Source organism: Salvia hispanica, chromosome 5, assembly GCF_029641045.1.
Source record: "Salvia hispanica isolate PSC_SH4W2 chromosome 5, Shi_PSC_v1, whole genome shotgun sequence".
Lineage (NCBI taxonomy): Eukaryota > Viridiplantae > Streptophyta > Magnoliopsida > Lamiales > Lamiaceae > Salvia > Salvia hispanica.
The window spans coordinates 7,107,397-7,124,580 of record NC_142696.1 but is presented as its reverse complement, the minus strand read 5'-3'; the positions used below and the strand labels follow the sequence as shown (position 1 = coordinate 7,124,580).

The following is a 17,184-nucleotide window of genomic DNA, read 5'->3' as shown; positions in this document are numbered from 1 at the left end:
TCAAATATATATTTTTTATAAAATTGTTTTTCAAATAAATTTGTATATATAAAAATCAATGAGTCACACTTAATGTTGGGCCTATAATAAACTGTAATTAGTGGTATTCTTTTGTAGCTACATATCCTTGAATGTTTTATTATTGGATAAAAGACGTTCTTTTATAACTATACATGCATGATCTCTCCGAGTAAAAATTCTATAGTCCATCCATACCAAGGTGACAAAATAACTTGGTGTACCTCACCAATAAATCCTTGACAAATGGAAATAATATGCCACCTCAATTAAACACCTACTCACTAAACTAACGGTTAAATCAAGCCATCAGTTAATTTCATTATGGAAAGTGGAAAAAACTATTAAATATGGTGGTAATCACCAAATATAATAATCCGCGTGCCTAATATATATGAATATAACATTGGAGTATCTTTCTAATAATATAAAATATTCTTATGTCTATATAACATATCTCTCTCATAATAAACAAATATTCTTATCTGTACTAAACTTTCATTCCGTCTTTTTCATAATAATACAAAGAAGAAATCGTTACCACCATCCTTTTGAATTCCATGGGTAAGTCTTTCTCCCTTTTTATATTCTGTATACATCTTTCTTTATAATATATGGTGTATATGCGTATTTGTTTGTTTAACTGCACAGCTAGTGAGTTATTGTTTATGTATTTAATAGATATTAAAAAATACTCCTTGTTCTTGATTTTATAATTGATATTCTTTTATTAATATAATAATTTCATTTTAACAATATAAAGATAAGATAGTGAATCCTTTATTTGAATTAATTAGCAAATAGCAGGATTTTTGGTTTCATAAATTTGTAGTATTAATCATACATGTTTTTTCTCTGATAGAAATTCCAGCTGATTCATACGTGCGGGTCATGGAGACTGAATTTATTTTCAAAGTTGGAATGATATTTGCAAATGAAGAAGAAGCATACAAGGCGTATAATGCATATGCATTCAACAAGGGATTCAGGATTAGAAAAGGTAAGAAAACCTATAACCGTAAAAATGAGCTTCGGGGATGTATGTTTCTATGCTGTTGTGAGGGATACTCAGAATTTGCCCCCTCAGATGACAGAAAAACTGAAAGATCGTTAAAAAGGTGTGGGTGTACCGCTCGTATTAGATTTCATATCGAAGAAAATGTCTGGGAAGTGGTTGAATTTAGTGATTTCCATAATCATCCTTTTGTTGATGATAATCATAAGCATTTGATTAGATCATGTCGCAAGATTACGGAAACGAAGGGAAGCATTCTTAACACTATGGTGGATTCTAGGATAAAAGCCTAAGATGCTTATTCTTACCTAACAAATGAAGCGGGGGGAGCGCAAAATGTGGGGTTTACTCTTCAGGATTGTAGAATTTTTTTACAATAAAAACGGATGAACTTAATAAGTACAGTCTTTACAAGCTTCTGGAAGTAATCTATTCTACTCGTTCCAGGTAGATTACCAGAATAGAATGACTAATTTTTTCTGGTGCGATGGTGCTTCACGAATAGATTATGATTGTTTTGGTGATGTTGTCGTGTTTGATACGACGTATCGTACAAACAAGTATAACATGATATGTGCGCCTTTTGTGGGGGTTAATAATCACTGGAAGAATGTTTTATTTGGTTGTGCTTTTATGCTAGATGAGACAATAACCTCATTTATTTGGGTGTTTGAGACGTTCATGGAGGTAATGGGGGGCAAGGCACCCAAAGCAATTTTCACTGATCAAGATAGTGCAATGGCCAATGCTATTGGCAAGGTTTTCCCCAACAGTGTTCATCGGTTATGTGTTTGGCATATCTCTAAAAATTCCACCCAACATATTTCGCATCTTCTTTCGGATTCTCGATTTAAGGCAAAATTCAATAAAATTTTGTATGAAGTTGAAATGGAGAATGAGATGGAGCAGCTTTGGAGAGATCTATGTGAAGAATGGAATGTTGGGGAAAATAAGTGGTTGTGTAATTTGTACTCGATGCGTCATAAATGGTGCCCCGCATTTAACAGTGCTAGTTTTTCGGCCGGCATAAGATCTACACAGAGAAGTGAAAGCACGAATAATGTTTTCAAACATTTGCCTTGTAAGACAATGACATTAACCGAGTTTGTTAATCATTATGAGAAGCAAGCAGAAAAGATGCGTGATAATCAAGTGGCTGATGATTTTGAATGTACTCGAGGGGTGCCAAGAATCGGTGTGGATTGTGGTATTTTGAGGCAAGCGGCACAAGTGTATACTTTGAAGATATTCATAAAATTTCAAGTTGAGTATTTTCAAGGATTGTCATGGCATGTGACAAGTTGTAAGCATGAAAGCGGAGTTTACACTTACACCTTGAGGAGGGAATTAGGTCATGCAGAACATTCTGTAAGTTTTGATTCAAATAATGTTATCATCTCATGCACATGCAGGTTATTTGATTTATTGGGATGGTTGTGTTGCCATGCATTGACGGTAATGAATAATCATTTGAATATGACTGCTATTCCTATGCAATACATACTAAAGAGGTGGACAAAAAGTGCAAGACGAGAAGTTCATCGTAACGATGGTGGTTCATGCTCCTTCGATTTGACAATGTCAAGAACTTTTCATCTGAAGGAGTTGATGCGTCAATCTTTTGACGTTATGAGCTTAAGTGTACAGGATGTTGAAACCGTAAAAATTGCAAAAATAAACTCCATGAGCTTGATATTGAGATTAGAAATTATGTCTCCTCGGTTTGTAAGAGCACAAACAACACCATTAGAAATCAGGATAATGATGTCCCTCGACATGCTTCAACTCAGATTCTTGATTCTTAAGGAGAAAGTCGAAGGGAGTGACAAATTCTCGAATGAAAAGTGCTATAGAGAAGCGAAGGAAGAGCAATTCTTTGAAAGGAAGAAAACATTTGCAGCCAGTTCATGGCGTGACTCCCATAGAGCAAACACCGATGTTGAATGTAGATTTCCACATGAATCCAAGCAACCAAAACATGGTACGTATGCTTACAAATTATTTATTAGGTTATATGTATATATAAATATATCATAATTGTATTGGTGTAAAAATTTGTAGGGCATATCATCTGATATGATGCCAATTCAACATGCTCATGGAAAGCCTTTCTCATTTACTTCATTGCTGACTCAGGTATATTTTTCACTCATAAGAAGATATATTACTTAATTTTTATTATATTCTTCATTTGTAATTAGATATACATTTATTTTATATTTTGGCTTTGCAGGGTTATCAAGGTGATTCAAGTGCATCTCAAATCATGTTTCCAAAGTGATTGTTCCCCTTGATTTTATCTCAAGTTGAGAAAACTAATTAGGATTGGAGAAACTTATTTTGAACTGGTTGCTAGAATATGAAGAAATCATTTTCGAGAGATTTTTGTGATGGCTTTAATTTTGAACTAGTAAATGTTTCTTTTTGTTTATGAAAGTGAGAAATTTGTTGGTTGCTAGAATATGAAGAAATAATTTTCGAGAGATTTTTGTGATAGTTTTAATTTTGAACTAGTAAATGTCTCTTTTTGTTTATGAAAGTGAGTAATTTGTTGGTTGCTAGAATATGAAGAAACAATTTTTGAGAGATTTTTGTGATAGCTTTAATTTTGAACTAGTAAATGTTTCTTTTTGTTTATGAAAAGGAGAAATTTGTTATGTACTTACTACTGAGTAAGTTTGCTAGGATTATACTTTTTGGTCATCTCCAAGCTGTTCTATTTCAAATAATATAAGAATTTTTTATTTTTGATATTTATATTTTCTTGTTTTATTTATTTATTTTTTGATTTTTTTTACATTCTTTCAAAAGTATAATGAAAACTATAACTTAATATGCTAACAAAATATAAGTTATAGCCATAATTTCTATTTATATACATATCTATATATGTATAAAACAAGAAAAAAGATAATACCCATAAAATTCCAATATTGTAGTATTATGAAAGAGAGAGTTGTAATAGGACGGTACAGTTTATTTTTTTAACATGAAAAGTAATGTATATGATTACTTTTTTATGTATAAAATATTAGTACTATATTATAAGGCCAATCACATATAAATTGTAGTATATGGAAAGTAAATTCTGATCACCATATTTAATAGTTTTGTCCACTTTCAATAATGAAATTAACGGATGGCTTGATTTAACCGTTAGTTTAGTGAGTAGGTGTTTAATTGAAGTGGCATGTTATTTCCATTTGTCAAGGATTTATTGGTGAGGTACACCAAGTCATTTTGTCACCTTGGTATGGATGCACTATAGAATTTTTACTTGATCTCTCCGTCATTCATTTCCCAAATAAATAGTATATCTTCCACTATACTACTTCCAAAAAACTATTGCGGAGTACTACATTATTATTCGTTATTAATTTATCATTATCAATTCATAGTATATATGTAAATTTATATATTCAATTCATATTTGTATTTATTATCTAAATTATAATCATTAAGTCAATAATTATTATAAAAAATGTATTAATCCATAGGTATATAAATTATACTGCTTCCATCCTTGAAAAATATGAATATTTGATTTGACACGAATTTTATGCATAATTGGTAAAGTACGAAAGAGATAGATATAAACGTTTTTAAAGTATTGTTAGTGGAGAATGTTCATACCATATTATAGATAAAAAGAGTTTCTAAAATTAGAATGTTCATACCATTCAGTGACAGTTTAAAAATGAAAGAATTCGTACTTTTTAAGGACGGAGGGAGTATTATTTTATTATTAATTTTTTTTTTACCATTTATCATATACTCCCCCGCCGTATAGAAATAGGCTAATTGGAGATGACACGGATTTTAATATGTGATAGGTAAAATAAGATAAAAGAAAAAAAAAGGTAGTTGAAATAGTATAGTGGATGGTAGAGGCTATAAATGATAAAGTAAACAATGAGATAAAGTTTCTATAAATGTAATATGGACTATTTCTATGGGACGGAAGGAGTATATGCTTAATAATATATTTAATCCATCAATACACAAATTATATTATTCATTAATTATATTTTTTTATCCAATAATAATATATATAACCAATAAGTTTATTTGTATATATTAATGATAGAAATCCATGAGATTCTCTCTTAAAAATCAATCGGTGATAGGAAGAGAGACCCATGAGATTTATATAGTGATTGCATCTATTTTTTCATACCGATATAGTTATATTTTTATAATTAGTTTCAATTGTCAACACTATTCCTTTAAATCTTGAAGGTGAACCCTGGAGGGGTTTATCTTTATTTTTTGATTGATTGGACCCGACCTCTATCAAACTGACCCAAATTTAAAGCTCATACATACTATTGGGGCAATCATTTTTTCGATTTCAGCCCATATATACTATTAGGTCCACTGTCGATAACCCGATCTGATACCATAATATATATTTATGGGATTTCTTCTTAAAACTAATTGGTGATCGGAGGAAAGACCAATAGGATTTATTAGTAGTTACAACTACTACCTCCATCCCTAAAAATTTATCCCATTTTTCCATTTTCGTCTGTCCCCTAAAATTTGTCCCATATCACTTTTTACCATTTTTGGTAGTGGACCTCATATTCCACTAACTCATTCCTACTCACATTTTATTATAAAACTAATATATAAAAGTAGGACCCACAATCCACTAACTTTTTCAACTCACTTTCCATTACATTTCTTAAAACCCGTGCCGGGTCAAAGTGGGACAAATTTTAGGGGACGAATATAGTATCTTTTTACACCTTGGAATGGTTATTGAAAGAGCCGTGGAGATCTTCTTGTGTGTGTATGTGATAATAAATCAGACTTCTCAGATCCAGAGAATCCGCTAGATCACGAGGCCTAGAAACTCAGGGGACCCTTGAAACCATCGGTCGTTGGGCACACAATCGGTTCCTGCTTTCAAAACCCTCAACCCTTAGTACTAAAACTAGTATAAGGAAGTAGGGATCGAATCCCACAGAGATGGAAGCGTAAGTAAACATGCAAGAGATTTTGGACACTGGTTTTGGCTGTTGCCACGCATTTTTGTAGGGTTGAGACTTAACTACTAGACTCGGGAAATGTAAATAATCTATTCTAACAGCTAGATCATAGGCAAACATAACTGAAACATGCATAACGAAAAACAAGATGTAAACAAGATAACACTCCAGCGATAACATATTACTAGACCTAATGAACAACTTTCCTAAAAATGCCTAGACAGAGGAAAGACAGATCGTGGGGACCATTTCCCAAATTAGCAAGGTACGAATGAAAAGCTGCAAAATAACTAACTAAAAGTTCAACTAACAACTAGCTTCATCTTCTCTAACGATCCTTGATAGCAGAGAAAAACAGAGTAAACTACCAAACGAAACAGAGCAAGCTGAATTAAACCATTTAACTACGATTAACTACTAAAATTAAGCAGATCTACTATCGCTAGACGAGGTAAATGAGAGAACAGAAACTAAACATCAAAATCATGTAGAAATGAACAGATCCAAACACTGGAAACTTCATCCGCTCCGGATCCAAGCCATCCACAACAAACCACAGTAGTTCCCATCTCCAATCACACAGATTCAACCAGATTCAACCGATCAACTACGATCTCCACACAATTCAACTCAAAAACTCAGATCAATCACTAAAAGCATCCAAAGTAAACAGAAAAGCAGTAATAACATGAAACGAAACCATAGCAAAAACTTCCATAGCTAAACAAGTGCAGGTGCAGAAATTTAACAAAATAAGGCCGAGCTTCGAACAACGAAGGCTCGGGAAATTCAGAAACGGGAACTAAAAGTGCAGGTTTTCGGTGTTGTGTTAAATTAGAGGTGCGTCCAACTGATCAGAATAAAATCCCAACTTAGCTGAGTCGTTGGCACGACGACCGGAACCTGATATCAAATAAATTCCTCAACCCACTTCTACTGGCTAGTATAGTGGAGGTAAGGGTCGAATCCCACAGAGATGGACACGTTCGGGTAATTGCGGTGATAGTCTGGGAGGTTTTGGTTAGCTACCACGCTTTTGGGTTGAGATTCTACCTAGACGGAAATTAAAGATGGTACCCTACTGACTAGTGGGCGTGAAAGTGACTGACATGTGGTTGTGTACGTGAAAGTAGGGGACAAGGTATCTCAGAGGCATGTGGAAAGTAGACAGTTGCTAAATGAGAAAATTAGAGCGGCAGGGTATATTTGGTGGCTGGGTGGCAACTCTGACAGGTCTGGAGAGTACAAACTTAAATTAAGGTACAAAAGTAAAAAGTAACATATGTTGGTGACGTAAGCTGGAGTTATAATTTTGAACATTAAATACCCACCCACGTTTTTGTTAAAGTGATTCGAAAATTGTGTATAATCAACTTTTATATAATTTGATTATAATATTTTATTTACATATTAGTATTAAATTTATTCGAATTATTTTAGTTATTATTTTTAAAAATTTATTTTAAAAATAGAAAAAATATTAATAAAAATATTGTAAAATGGAGAAGACTAAAGAAAAATTAATATATTAAAAATGGTAAATGAATGAGTTAACCATATAGCTATAAAAGGAACACCTAAACACTATTTTATCACAAATTGAAAATGAATTACTCCGTCCCAACTGAAAGAAGTGCCCATGGATGACAACAAACGTAGAAATATAGAATAGGAAAACTTCAGCCATTGTGGGAATTTTCACTATTTTATTACCTAACCAAAATGGTTCAACATTACAACATTTATACTATAACTTGGAAGCATCTAGAATTCTATGACTAATGATTCACTAACACAACAAACTCTGATAATAACAGTGCCAATCATAACAGAATTCTGCTAAAGCTTTCCCTTTGTCATCCCTTTGGCCACAATGTCTCTCCAAGTACATTTGTGGTCCCATTGCTTGGTTGTCGGCAGATCTCCAACCTCCATCAGTGGTCCAGCTCGTACATCTTGAGTCTTGACTTTGTCAGGTGCTCCACACAATCTCAACGGATCATTTGTTCCATCCATTTCATGTAATTCAACGTTGCATGCTTTCTTAACATGAACTTCAGCTCGCTCTTCACAAGGGTCTCTAACACGCACCCTCTATCCGAGTGAGGCAAGTGATACAACACCAAATCATTGGCGCAGCTTCACGAAGGATTGTTGACTTAATGACTTTGTGAAGATGTCTGCTATCTGCTCCAGAGTTGGGACATGTCTCAGTTCTATTTCCTTAGCAAGAACTTTTTCTCTTACAAAATGCACATCAAGCTCTATGTGTTTTGTTCGTGCGTGCAACACCGGGTTTGAGGCAAATGCAATTGCACTTAGATTGTCCACCCAAATAACTGGACTGCACTTCTTCTGCACCTTCATTTCTTTAAGTAGTAAATTCAACCAAGTCACTTCACAAGATGCCTGTGCCAAACTCCTATACTCTGCCTCAGTGCTCGAACGGGCTACAACATTTTGTTTCTTTACACACCATGATATCAGATTTCTGCAATAGAAAACACAAAGCCCACTTGTTGATCTTCTGTTATCAATAACAAGTCTCCTAGGTCCAGTGAGTCCCCTAGATCACAAGGTCTAGGAACTCACGGATCGTTGGAAGATCTCGGTCGTCGGACACACAGAATACCTCTTCAAAAACCCTCAACCACGTATACTAAAAATTAGCACAGGGAAGTAGGGATCGATCCCACAGAGACGGATGCGAAATGAACATGCTCATGGATTTGGGAACTATTTTTAGGTTGGCTGCTGCCACGCATTTTTGGGTTGAGGAAATTAAACTAAACTTGGAATTGAAATCTGCTACGCGAACAGCTAGATCTAGGTAGAACAGAAATCTTGCATGTAAACTGGAAAACAAAACAATCACTAGATCTAAGAAACTATCCTATATTACCTAGACCTGGAAAATAAACTTACGGTAGGGACCATTTGCTGAAAAAGCAGAGTACGGACGAAAAGCTGGAAAACAACTAACTAAAGTACTAACTAACAGCGACATCATCTTCTTCAAGTCAAATTGCATAAAAACTCAGTAGAAACAGAGATGAAACGTAATCGGAAGACAAAGCAGACTGGATTTAAGCAATTTAACGAAGAACAATTTAAAACTAAATAGATCTACGGCTACTAGACGGAGTAAATTGCAAAAAGAGCGAAAGAGTCCGAAATCCATGCACAACTTGAATCCCTTGTTCAGATCCAACCTCGGATGCTAAATCCACTCCGGATCCAAGCATCCGACCAAAAGTAAATCCATAGCTTCAGATTCAACAAACAACCACCATTCAGCAACAACAACTCAGATCCACAGCCGTATTCCCCAGATCAAGCACAGAATTGTCCAAAAACAGAGATTAACAAGTAACTGCCGAAATAAAACTTCAAGCAAACACAAAATCAACGTAAATCAACACAAGAATAAACGCCGACATAACATAAACCAAATGCTTAGATAATCGGTAGGTAGCCACAACCAAATCGACTTCTAAAATGATGAAGTTCGACGAAATGAAGTGCAAAAACAGAATGTAAAATAGATTGTATCTTCGCCCTTCGCAAGGACGGTGTTACGACTGACTTTCCCTGAAGATGAAACCCTTAGAACCCTAAACTACCCCAGAATTCCCATTTTTTCCCAAGTGTGTGTTTGAGTGTGTGAGCTAAGAGCAAAATCGTCTCTTTCGCGTGTGCTGCATGCTCCTTTATTTATAGGCGTCGAAGTGGGTCCAGCGAGGTATGAATAGTCTTTGTTGCCCTCAGCTATTGACTTCCTTCGTCTAGCCATTCCTTTTTCTTCAATTCTGCTCACTTTCCTTTATTTTCCTTCGCTAGTCCATTTCCTCCGGCTCTTCCTGGATCTAGCAATTCCACCACACACCTGGCTTAAAAACTGTGTTAGACCCAGTAAAATATAGTGTTTTTCACCACATAAACGATGCATGAAATTAGCATTATCAAACTGCTCATACTTAAACCATACTTGTCCTCAAATATAAAGACAAGAAAAAAGAATAAGGCGAATTTCAAAGCATGGTTATCCCTCGACCGATTCTTTAGACTCTAACGTAACACAGACTCCTAGACCTAGACATAACTGACGCACAAATATAGGCACTTAAAACGAATGAAAACACATAACACATATGCATGAGCTAGCTTCAACTTTTAGGCAACCATCCCCACAAGATTAAGGTCAATCCAACAGGCTGCAATCCTCCAAATAGGCCCTTTCCCTTCCTCTACCTAGCCAATCTGTCAGTTCGTCAAGATAGCCTCTTACTTACCCAACTGTTGGATTCACTCGACCACTCATTCCTCACCAGGGATGTTAGGACCGATTCTCTCGTAAATTATTGCCATACCACTAAAGCGTCGGGTTATGAGAGTTTCTCCTTTTATACCTTTATCTTTCTTCCCCTTTTTTACTGGGGCAGGTTACTATTGCTTCCTGCCCTTAGACATATTCCCTCTGGACTTCGTCCAACTTATACCTCCTTTTTATCATATTTATATTTTTTTTTCTCTGGACTTTGTCCAGCTTATTCCTCCATTTCCCTCTTCTCTCCTCTGGACTTCGTCCAGCTTATAACTCCATTAATCTGGACTTCGTCCAGCTTATACGTTCATAACCCAATTCCCCTATTTTTCTCCTTCATGACTCTTCTCTCTAAGCATTCAGTGGTGGCCCCTTTTATTGTGTTAGCTCAAGGTTATTTAAGGCTTATAACTCACTCTTATGGTGGGGCTTCACAATTAAGTCAGCTAAGGCATCCTCTATCGTTCTCACTTCGTCCAGATTGACTTGGCTTATTAAAGGAAAAGACTTCTAAGTTGAAATACATCCTATCTTCAATTACTCTTTCTAAGGAGATCATGCCGTATTTTATTCACTGGCTCACGCGACACAAACAAAACCTAGACCTAACGACTCATAACATGCTGACAAATACACGCATTGACTCCCCTCCCCCTTCCACTTCACTCAAGCTTGTCCTCAAGCCATCGTTGTGAAGGGGGGAAACAGGGAAATCAATGCAACACACAACAAACAAATAACAAACATATAAAACTTCTCACACTTAGACCGAGCATCGGGCTAAGTGGGAGAAGACACGATAAAACAAAACGCAAAGAAAAAACTTCTCACACTTAGACCGAGCAACGGGCTAAGTGGGAGAAGACACCACAAAACAGAAAACATAAACTTCTCACACTTAGACCAAGCATTGGGCTAAGTGGGAGAAGACAAACACAGATAGCAAATAACAAACAAATAACAAAAACAAAGAAAAATAACTTAAAGCAAAAATTAAAAGTTACTTGGTCATTGGGGTGATTCACTTTTGGGTCTGGCTCCCTCGAGAGCCAGATTGGGGTGGGATCCCAGGTTGGGTCATCTTCACTTTCTTTCTCGCTGGTTCCTCTTCCTCCTGTTCTAGTTGATCAGACACTGGTTTCCTTATCATGACGGACTTTGATTTTTTTGGGATTGACACTTGCTTGGGCACGGGTGAGATGACCATTTGCTTGAGTGGATGCGGTGGTCGCTGGACGGAGGGACTGCTCTGGCCTGGTTGCTTGACCTCGCTGCTGGACCCAGGAGTTACCTTCGACTGGGTCAAGGGGAGTGTCTTCTCCAACCATTTCAACATCTTCATTACAAGCTCCACAGCCTCCGCCATCCCCTCGTTTTGCTTGGCGGACTTCACTGCCAAGTCTGCAATATTGCCCCGCAGGGTCTTCACCTCTTCTCGGCTCCCGTTCAATTCTTTCCTTATCCCCACAAGCTCTTACACTATTTCCTTCCTCATCACCTGCATTTCTTTTCTCACATCCTGGACATCCTTTCTCAGCTCCTCGACGTACACCTCCCATAAATATCGGCCAAATTTTGAAATTCAAATTATCTCCATCCCTTCTTGACCTCTTCCTCCAGGCTCTCCTTGACTTCTTCCTCCGGGCTCTCCTTCCCTAGCTGAATTCCCTGACCATGACCCTACACGTAAAAAAATTTGAAGACGCCAGACTCCTAGGTCAAGGTTAGAATATAAGGCTTCGGTTCCCTTTGGAGTCTGGTGCTTCGAAAATATTTTTGGGAGATTTATATATACTATTTTTTTGGATTTTCCTTTGTTTGAAAAGCAGTTAAACTATTTACACATTCCTTTTGAGTATCCCCGAGATTCCCTGGTTCAGTGCATATTTTCAAAATGTCAACCAATTTACCTGACCCAAGAATTCATCAAGAATACCTCCTCGTCTGTCTAGGTGATAGTAGAGAGTGCGTGTAGTGGCACTTCCTCCACTACACACAGCTCATAATTATCCCTATAGCCTTTCACTTTATGACCATTAACAAGAAAAGGGACAGAGTTAGAGGCACTTTCCTGGATCTCCTTCTTCAAGGCATTCGTCTTGTTGGACGGGAAAAAATAATCCAAGAACTCCAGCTTGAAATCCTTCCATGTGTTAATCGAGTCTGGTGGGAGCCTCAGCAGCCAAGTATTAGCCTCCCCCTTGAGGGCAAACGGAACTGCACGCAAACGGTAGTCCTCCTCAGTCGCCTCGTTGGGGCGCTTTTGAATGCTACACAGCTTACTAAACTCGTTTAAGAATTCGTAAGGACATTTGTTCCTTCGTCCAGAGAATGTGGGCAACACTCCAAGCAAATTTGTCGTGATATCAATAGACCTCCGGCGCGGGTTTGAGACTATAGCATGGGCGGGTTCACCGTCGAGATGTGCGGTGAGTGACCCTATCTCCGGATCGGGATCTACTAAATGAGCCATATTTGGGTCTTCCTCCTCCTTAGTCTCGGAATGCTCTGTTTCTGTTGACGACTTCGGGTCCTCTTCTCCTGAAGAATTCCACTCCTTCTCACTTTCTGATTCGAACGGAAATGGGTCCACCGTCCTTAAACCTGATCTGGTGGTGATAGTGGACGTAGACTCTTTGACTTTCCACTTGTATCGGCCGCTCCCTGACCCAGATGAACTAGCCCAACTTCCAGAATGGAAGCCCGTGTTCATAAACTGTCAAGAAAAACAAAATAACAGAAATTAAACTATTTACACCAAATCCTCAAACGCAATAACAATAAACGCCATCCATCCCCGGCAACGGCGCCATTTGAAGCTGCTGGGTTTAGACTGTGTGCACAGTAAGCAATAACAAGTCTCCTAGGTCCAGTGAATCCACTAGATCATAAGGTCTAGGAACTCACGGATCGTTGGAAGATCTCGGTCGTCGGACACACAGAATACCTCTTCAAAAACCCTCAACCGCGTATACTAAAAATTAGCACAGGGAAGTAGGGATCGATCCCACAGAGACGGATGCGAAATGAACATGCTCATGGATTTGGGAACTATTTTTGGGTTGGTTGCTGCCACACATTTTTGGGTTGAGGAAATTAAACTAAACTTGGAATTGAAATTTGCTACGCGAACAGCTAGATCTAGGCAGAACAGAAATCTTGCATGTAAACTGGAAAACAAAACAATCATTAGATCTAAGAAACTATCCTAAATTACCTAGACCTGGAAAATAAACTGACGGTGGGGACCATTTGCTGAAAAAGCAGAGTACGGACGAAAAGCTGGAAAACAACTAACTAAAGTACTAACTAACAGCGACATCATCTTCTTCAAATCAAATTGCATAAAAACTCAGTAGAAACAGAGATGAAACGTAATCGGAAAACAATGCAGACTGGATTTAAGCAATTTAACGAAGAACAATTTAAAACTAAACAGATCTACGGCTACTAGACGGAGTAAATTGCAAAAAGAGCGAAAGAGTCCGAAATCCATGCACAACTTGAATCCCCTGTTCAGATCCAACCTCGGATGCTAAATCCACTCCGGATCCAAGCATCCGACCAAAAGTAAATCCATAGCTTCAGATTCAACAAACAACCACCATTCAGCAACAACAACTCAGATCCACAGCCGTATTCCCCAGATCAAGCACAGAATTGTCCAAAAACAGAGATTAACAAGTAACTACCGAAATAAAACTTCAAGCAAACACAAAATCAACGTAAATCAACACAAGAATAAACACCGACATAACATAAACCAAATGCTTAGATAATCGGTAGGTAGCCACAACCAAATCGACTTCTAAAATGATGAAGTTCGACGAAATGAAGTGCAAAAACAGAATGTAAAATAGATTGTATCTTCGCTCTTCGCAAGGACGGTGTTACGACTGACTTTCCCTGAAGATGAAATCCCTAGAACCCTAAACTACCCCATAATTCCCATTTTTTGCCAAGTGTGTGTTTGAGTGTGTGAGCTAAGAGCAAAATCGTCTCTCTCGCGTGTGCTGCATGATCTTTTATTTATAGGCGTCGAAGTGGGTCCAGCGAAGTATGAATAGTCTTTGTTGCCCTCAGCTATTGACTTCCTTCGTCTAGCCATTCCTCTCTCTTCAATTCTGCTCACTTTCCTTTATTTTCCTTCGCTAGTCCATTTCCTCCGGCTCTTCCTGGATCTAGCGATTCCACCACACACCTGGCTTAAAAACTGTGTTAGACCCAGTAAAATATAGTGTTTTTTCACCACATAACCGATGCATGAAATTAGCCTTATCAAAGAGTAAGAAGGAAATAGATTTTGTGGAGGAAAGATGAAGTTTTCTTTGTTTTTCTTAGAAGAAATGGACTTGAATGGAAAGCTGGATTCATCAAAGAGGATATCTCTACCTTTCCATCAGGTTGGAGTGTTTTATATCCCTTATGATGAGGACTATATCCCAAAAAGGTGGTTTGGACAGATCTGAAATGCAGTTTGTGTTTGTTATAAGGCCGAGTGAGGGGATAGCACAAGCATCCAAAAACTCTTAGATAGCTATAATCTGGTTTCTTGGAATGCAGCATTTCATAGGGAGAGAGATTCATGATGACCTTGGATGGAATTAGATTTATCAGGTGAACAACAGTAATGAAGGCATCATCCCAAAAAATTTTAGGCAAAGAAGATTGAGCTAACAAGGCCAATCGTGTCTCTACTATATGCCTATGCTTTCTCTCAGCTAGGCCATTTTGTTGTGGTGTGTAGGGACAGGAAACTCTATGGAAAATACCACTGTCTTTCAGAAGAGAAGTCAATCCTTGAAACCTACCTCCCCAATTTGACTGTAGAGTTTTAATCTTACAACTATAGAGATTCTCAGTCATTAATTTAAACTCCTTAAAGGCTGAATGCACATTATTTTTGTGTTTTAGCAAATAGATCCAAGTGTATCTTGAGAAGTGATCAACAAATGAGACATAATATGAAAAGCCATTTTTGGAAAGAATAGGGGATAGTCCCCACAAATCACTATGAATCAACTCAAGAGGAGAATTAATGACAGAATCAGAATGAGTATAGGGAAGTCTGTGTGCCTTTGAAATGCAGCATGGGTCACAAAGTGAATGGAGTTTTCATTGACACAAAAAAGAATGTTACAACTATTTAAAGCAACTTTAACAACATCCAAAGCAGGATGACCTAGTCTAGTGTGCCACAACGCAATATCTAGGCCAGAAGAACAACTTGAACTACTGCTAGAGTTGATAGTGTCCAAGCTGCTGCTGGAGTTGGAAGGGTCCAGGCTGACAGAATGAACAACAAGAGTGTCTTGATTGGAAGGAAAATTGGAGCTACAGCTTCTCTTGATTGGGTAATGGTCAACTAAGAAGTGATACAACCCCTTCTCAAGGGTTCCCTTGAGCACGATTTGCTTGGTTCCCAGATCATTGACAAAACAAAAGTCAGGGTGAAATTCAAAGAACACTGAGTTATCCCTAGAAAATTTAGATAAACTAAGAAGATTTTTTGTAATGCTGGGAACATGCAAAAGACTCTTAAGATGAAGTTTTCTGGAACTAGTAGCTGAATGGGTACTAAAGGCAGATTCACCGATATTAGAGATAGAAACAGCAGATCCATTTCCAATAACCAAAGTCTTACCTCCTGTATATTCTGAGCTAATGTTCAGATTGCTCAGATCATTGGAGATGTGATGGGTTGCCCCTGAATCCGGATACCAGCTTGTGGAGGGTCTAGCTTCATAATTGAACTTTGACTGATTTCTAACAGAAAAGGATGCAGAAGGTGATCTTGGAATAGATTGCACCAAGTGAGCTGAGGGATTGAAATAGCCTTGCTGCTGTTGCTGGGGTGGATTTGATCTGAATTGAACCTGAGGAGGAGTGAAGTCTTGTTCAAACCTATGCCAACACTTTGTTGCAGAATGGCCAGGTTTCTCACAGAGCTGGCACACAATTTTGTTGCCTCCTCTTCCAAATCCTCACCCACCTCGACCTCCTCTTTGGTTTCTCGATCCACCTCTACCTCCTCCATTATCAAATTTGCTAGAGTAAGAAGGTGGAAAATCCCTTTTTGTCCAGCTTGCTGCACCAGATTCAATGTGGCTTGTGAATCTTCAATGCTGCCATCCTTGCTTCAAAGCTCAGCAAGAAAGAGCTCACATCACCTAAGCTCCATGGGTATGTTCTGGAAGTTACAGCACAAACAGCCGGGTCATAGTCTTAATTCAGACCTCCCAAGATATACAACACCTGTTCTCCATCTGAAATCCTGCAACCAACAGAAGCTAGAAGATCAAAATAAGTCCTCATCTTGTTCAGATATTCACTCATCTTGAGTGAATCCTTCTTCAAACTCTGCAATTGTTGCCTGTACTGCATCACTTTGGCAGTTGAGCGGCTGGCAAAATTTGTTTCAAGAGCACACCATATGTCCCTTGCAGATCTGAGTCCCACCACAAGTGTGAGGGCTACTTCAGACAGATCTGAGTCCCACCACAAGTGTGAGGGCTTTCTTTGCCATGCCACATAGGCTGGATTCATCACCAACGTTTCTTCTGCCGCATCTGGTATCATCTGAGGTGGAGCAGTAGCTTCCCCGGTAAGAAAACCTTCAAGGCCGTAGCCATACACAACAACATCTACTTGTTGCTGCCACATGAGCAAGTTCCCATCAGTTAGTTTCACTGAAATGGGCGGCATTTGTGGGAGGAGAGGAACAACACCTTAAGGAGCTGGGTTGTTAGGATCTCCCATTCCACAATGAAAATGAAACTAAGGTAAAGAAAAACAAATAGAAATGAGGTAGGAGAGACAGGATCATGAAGATC

The 17,184-nt window shown here is 37.8% G+C and overlaps 1 protein-coding gene across 1 annotated transcript; it reads left to right on the top strand.

Moving 5' to 3' along the window:
- The first annotated feature begins 578 nt into the window (after positions 1–578).
- On the top strand, positions 579–3,314 carry LOC125189930 (protein FAR1-RELATED SEQUENCE 5-like). Its single transcript, XM_089059042.1, has 5 exons — positions 579–582; positions 881–1,018; positions 1,449–2,971; positions 3,095–3,169; positions 3,267–3,314. Exons 1-5 carry the CDS (start codon positions 579–581, stop codon positions 3,312–3,314), a joined length of 1,788 nt encoding a protein of 595 aa, XP_088915168.1.
- Positions 3,315–17,184: the final 13,870 nt, after the last annotated feature.

What these genes read in the sequence shown, in the direction of transcription:
- LOC125189930 (XM_089059042.1), top strand. An exon ending in CCCATAGAGCAAACACCGAT is followed by an intron (nt 2,972 to 3,094) that starts GTTGAATGTAGA and finishes AAAAATTTGTAG; the next exon opens with GGCATATCATCTGATATGAT. An exon ending in TTACTTCATTGCTGACTCAG is followed by an intron (nt 3,170 to 3,266) that starts GTATATTTTTCA and finishes TTGGCTTTGCAG; the next exon opens with GGTTATCAAGGTGATTCAAG.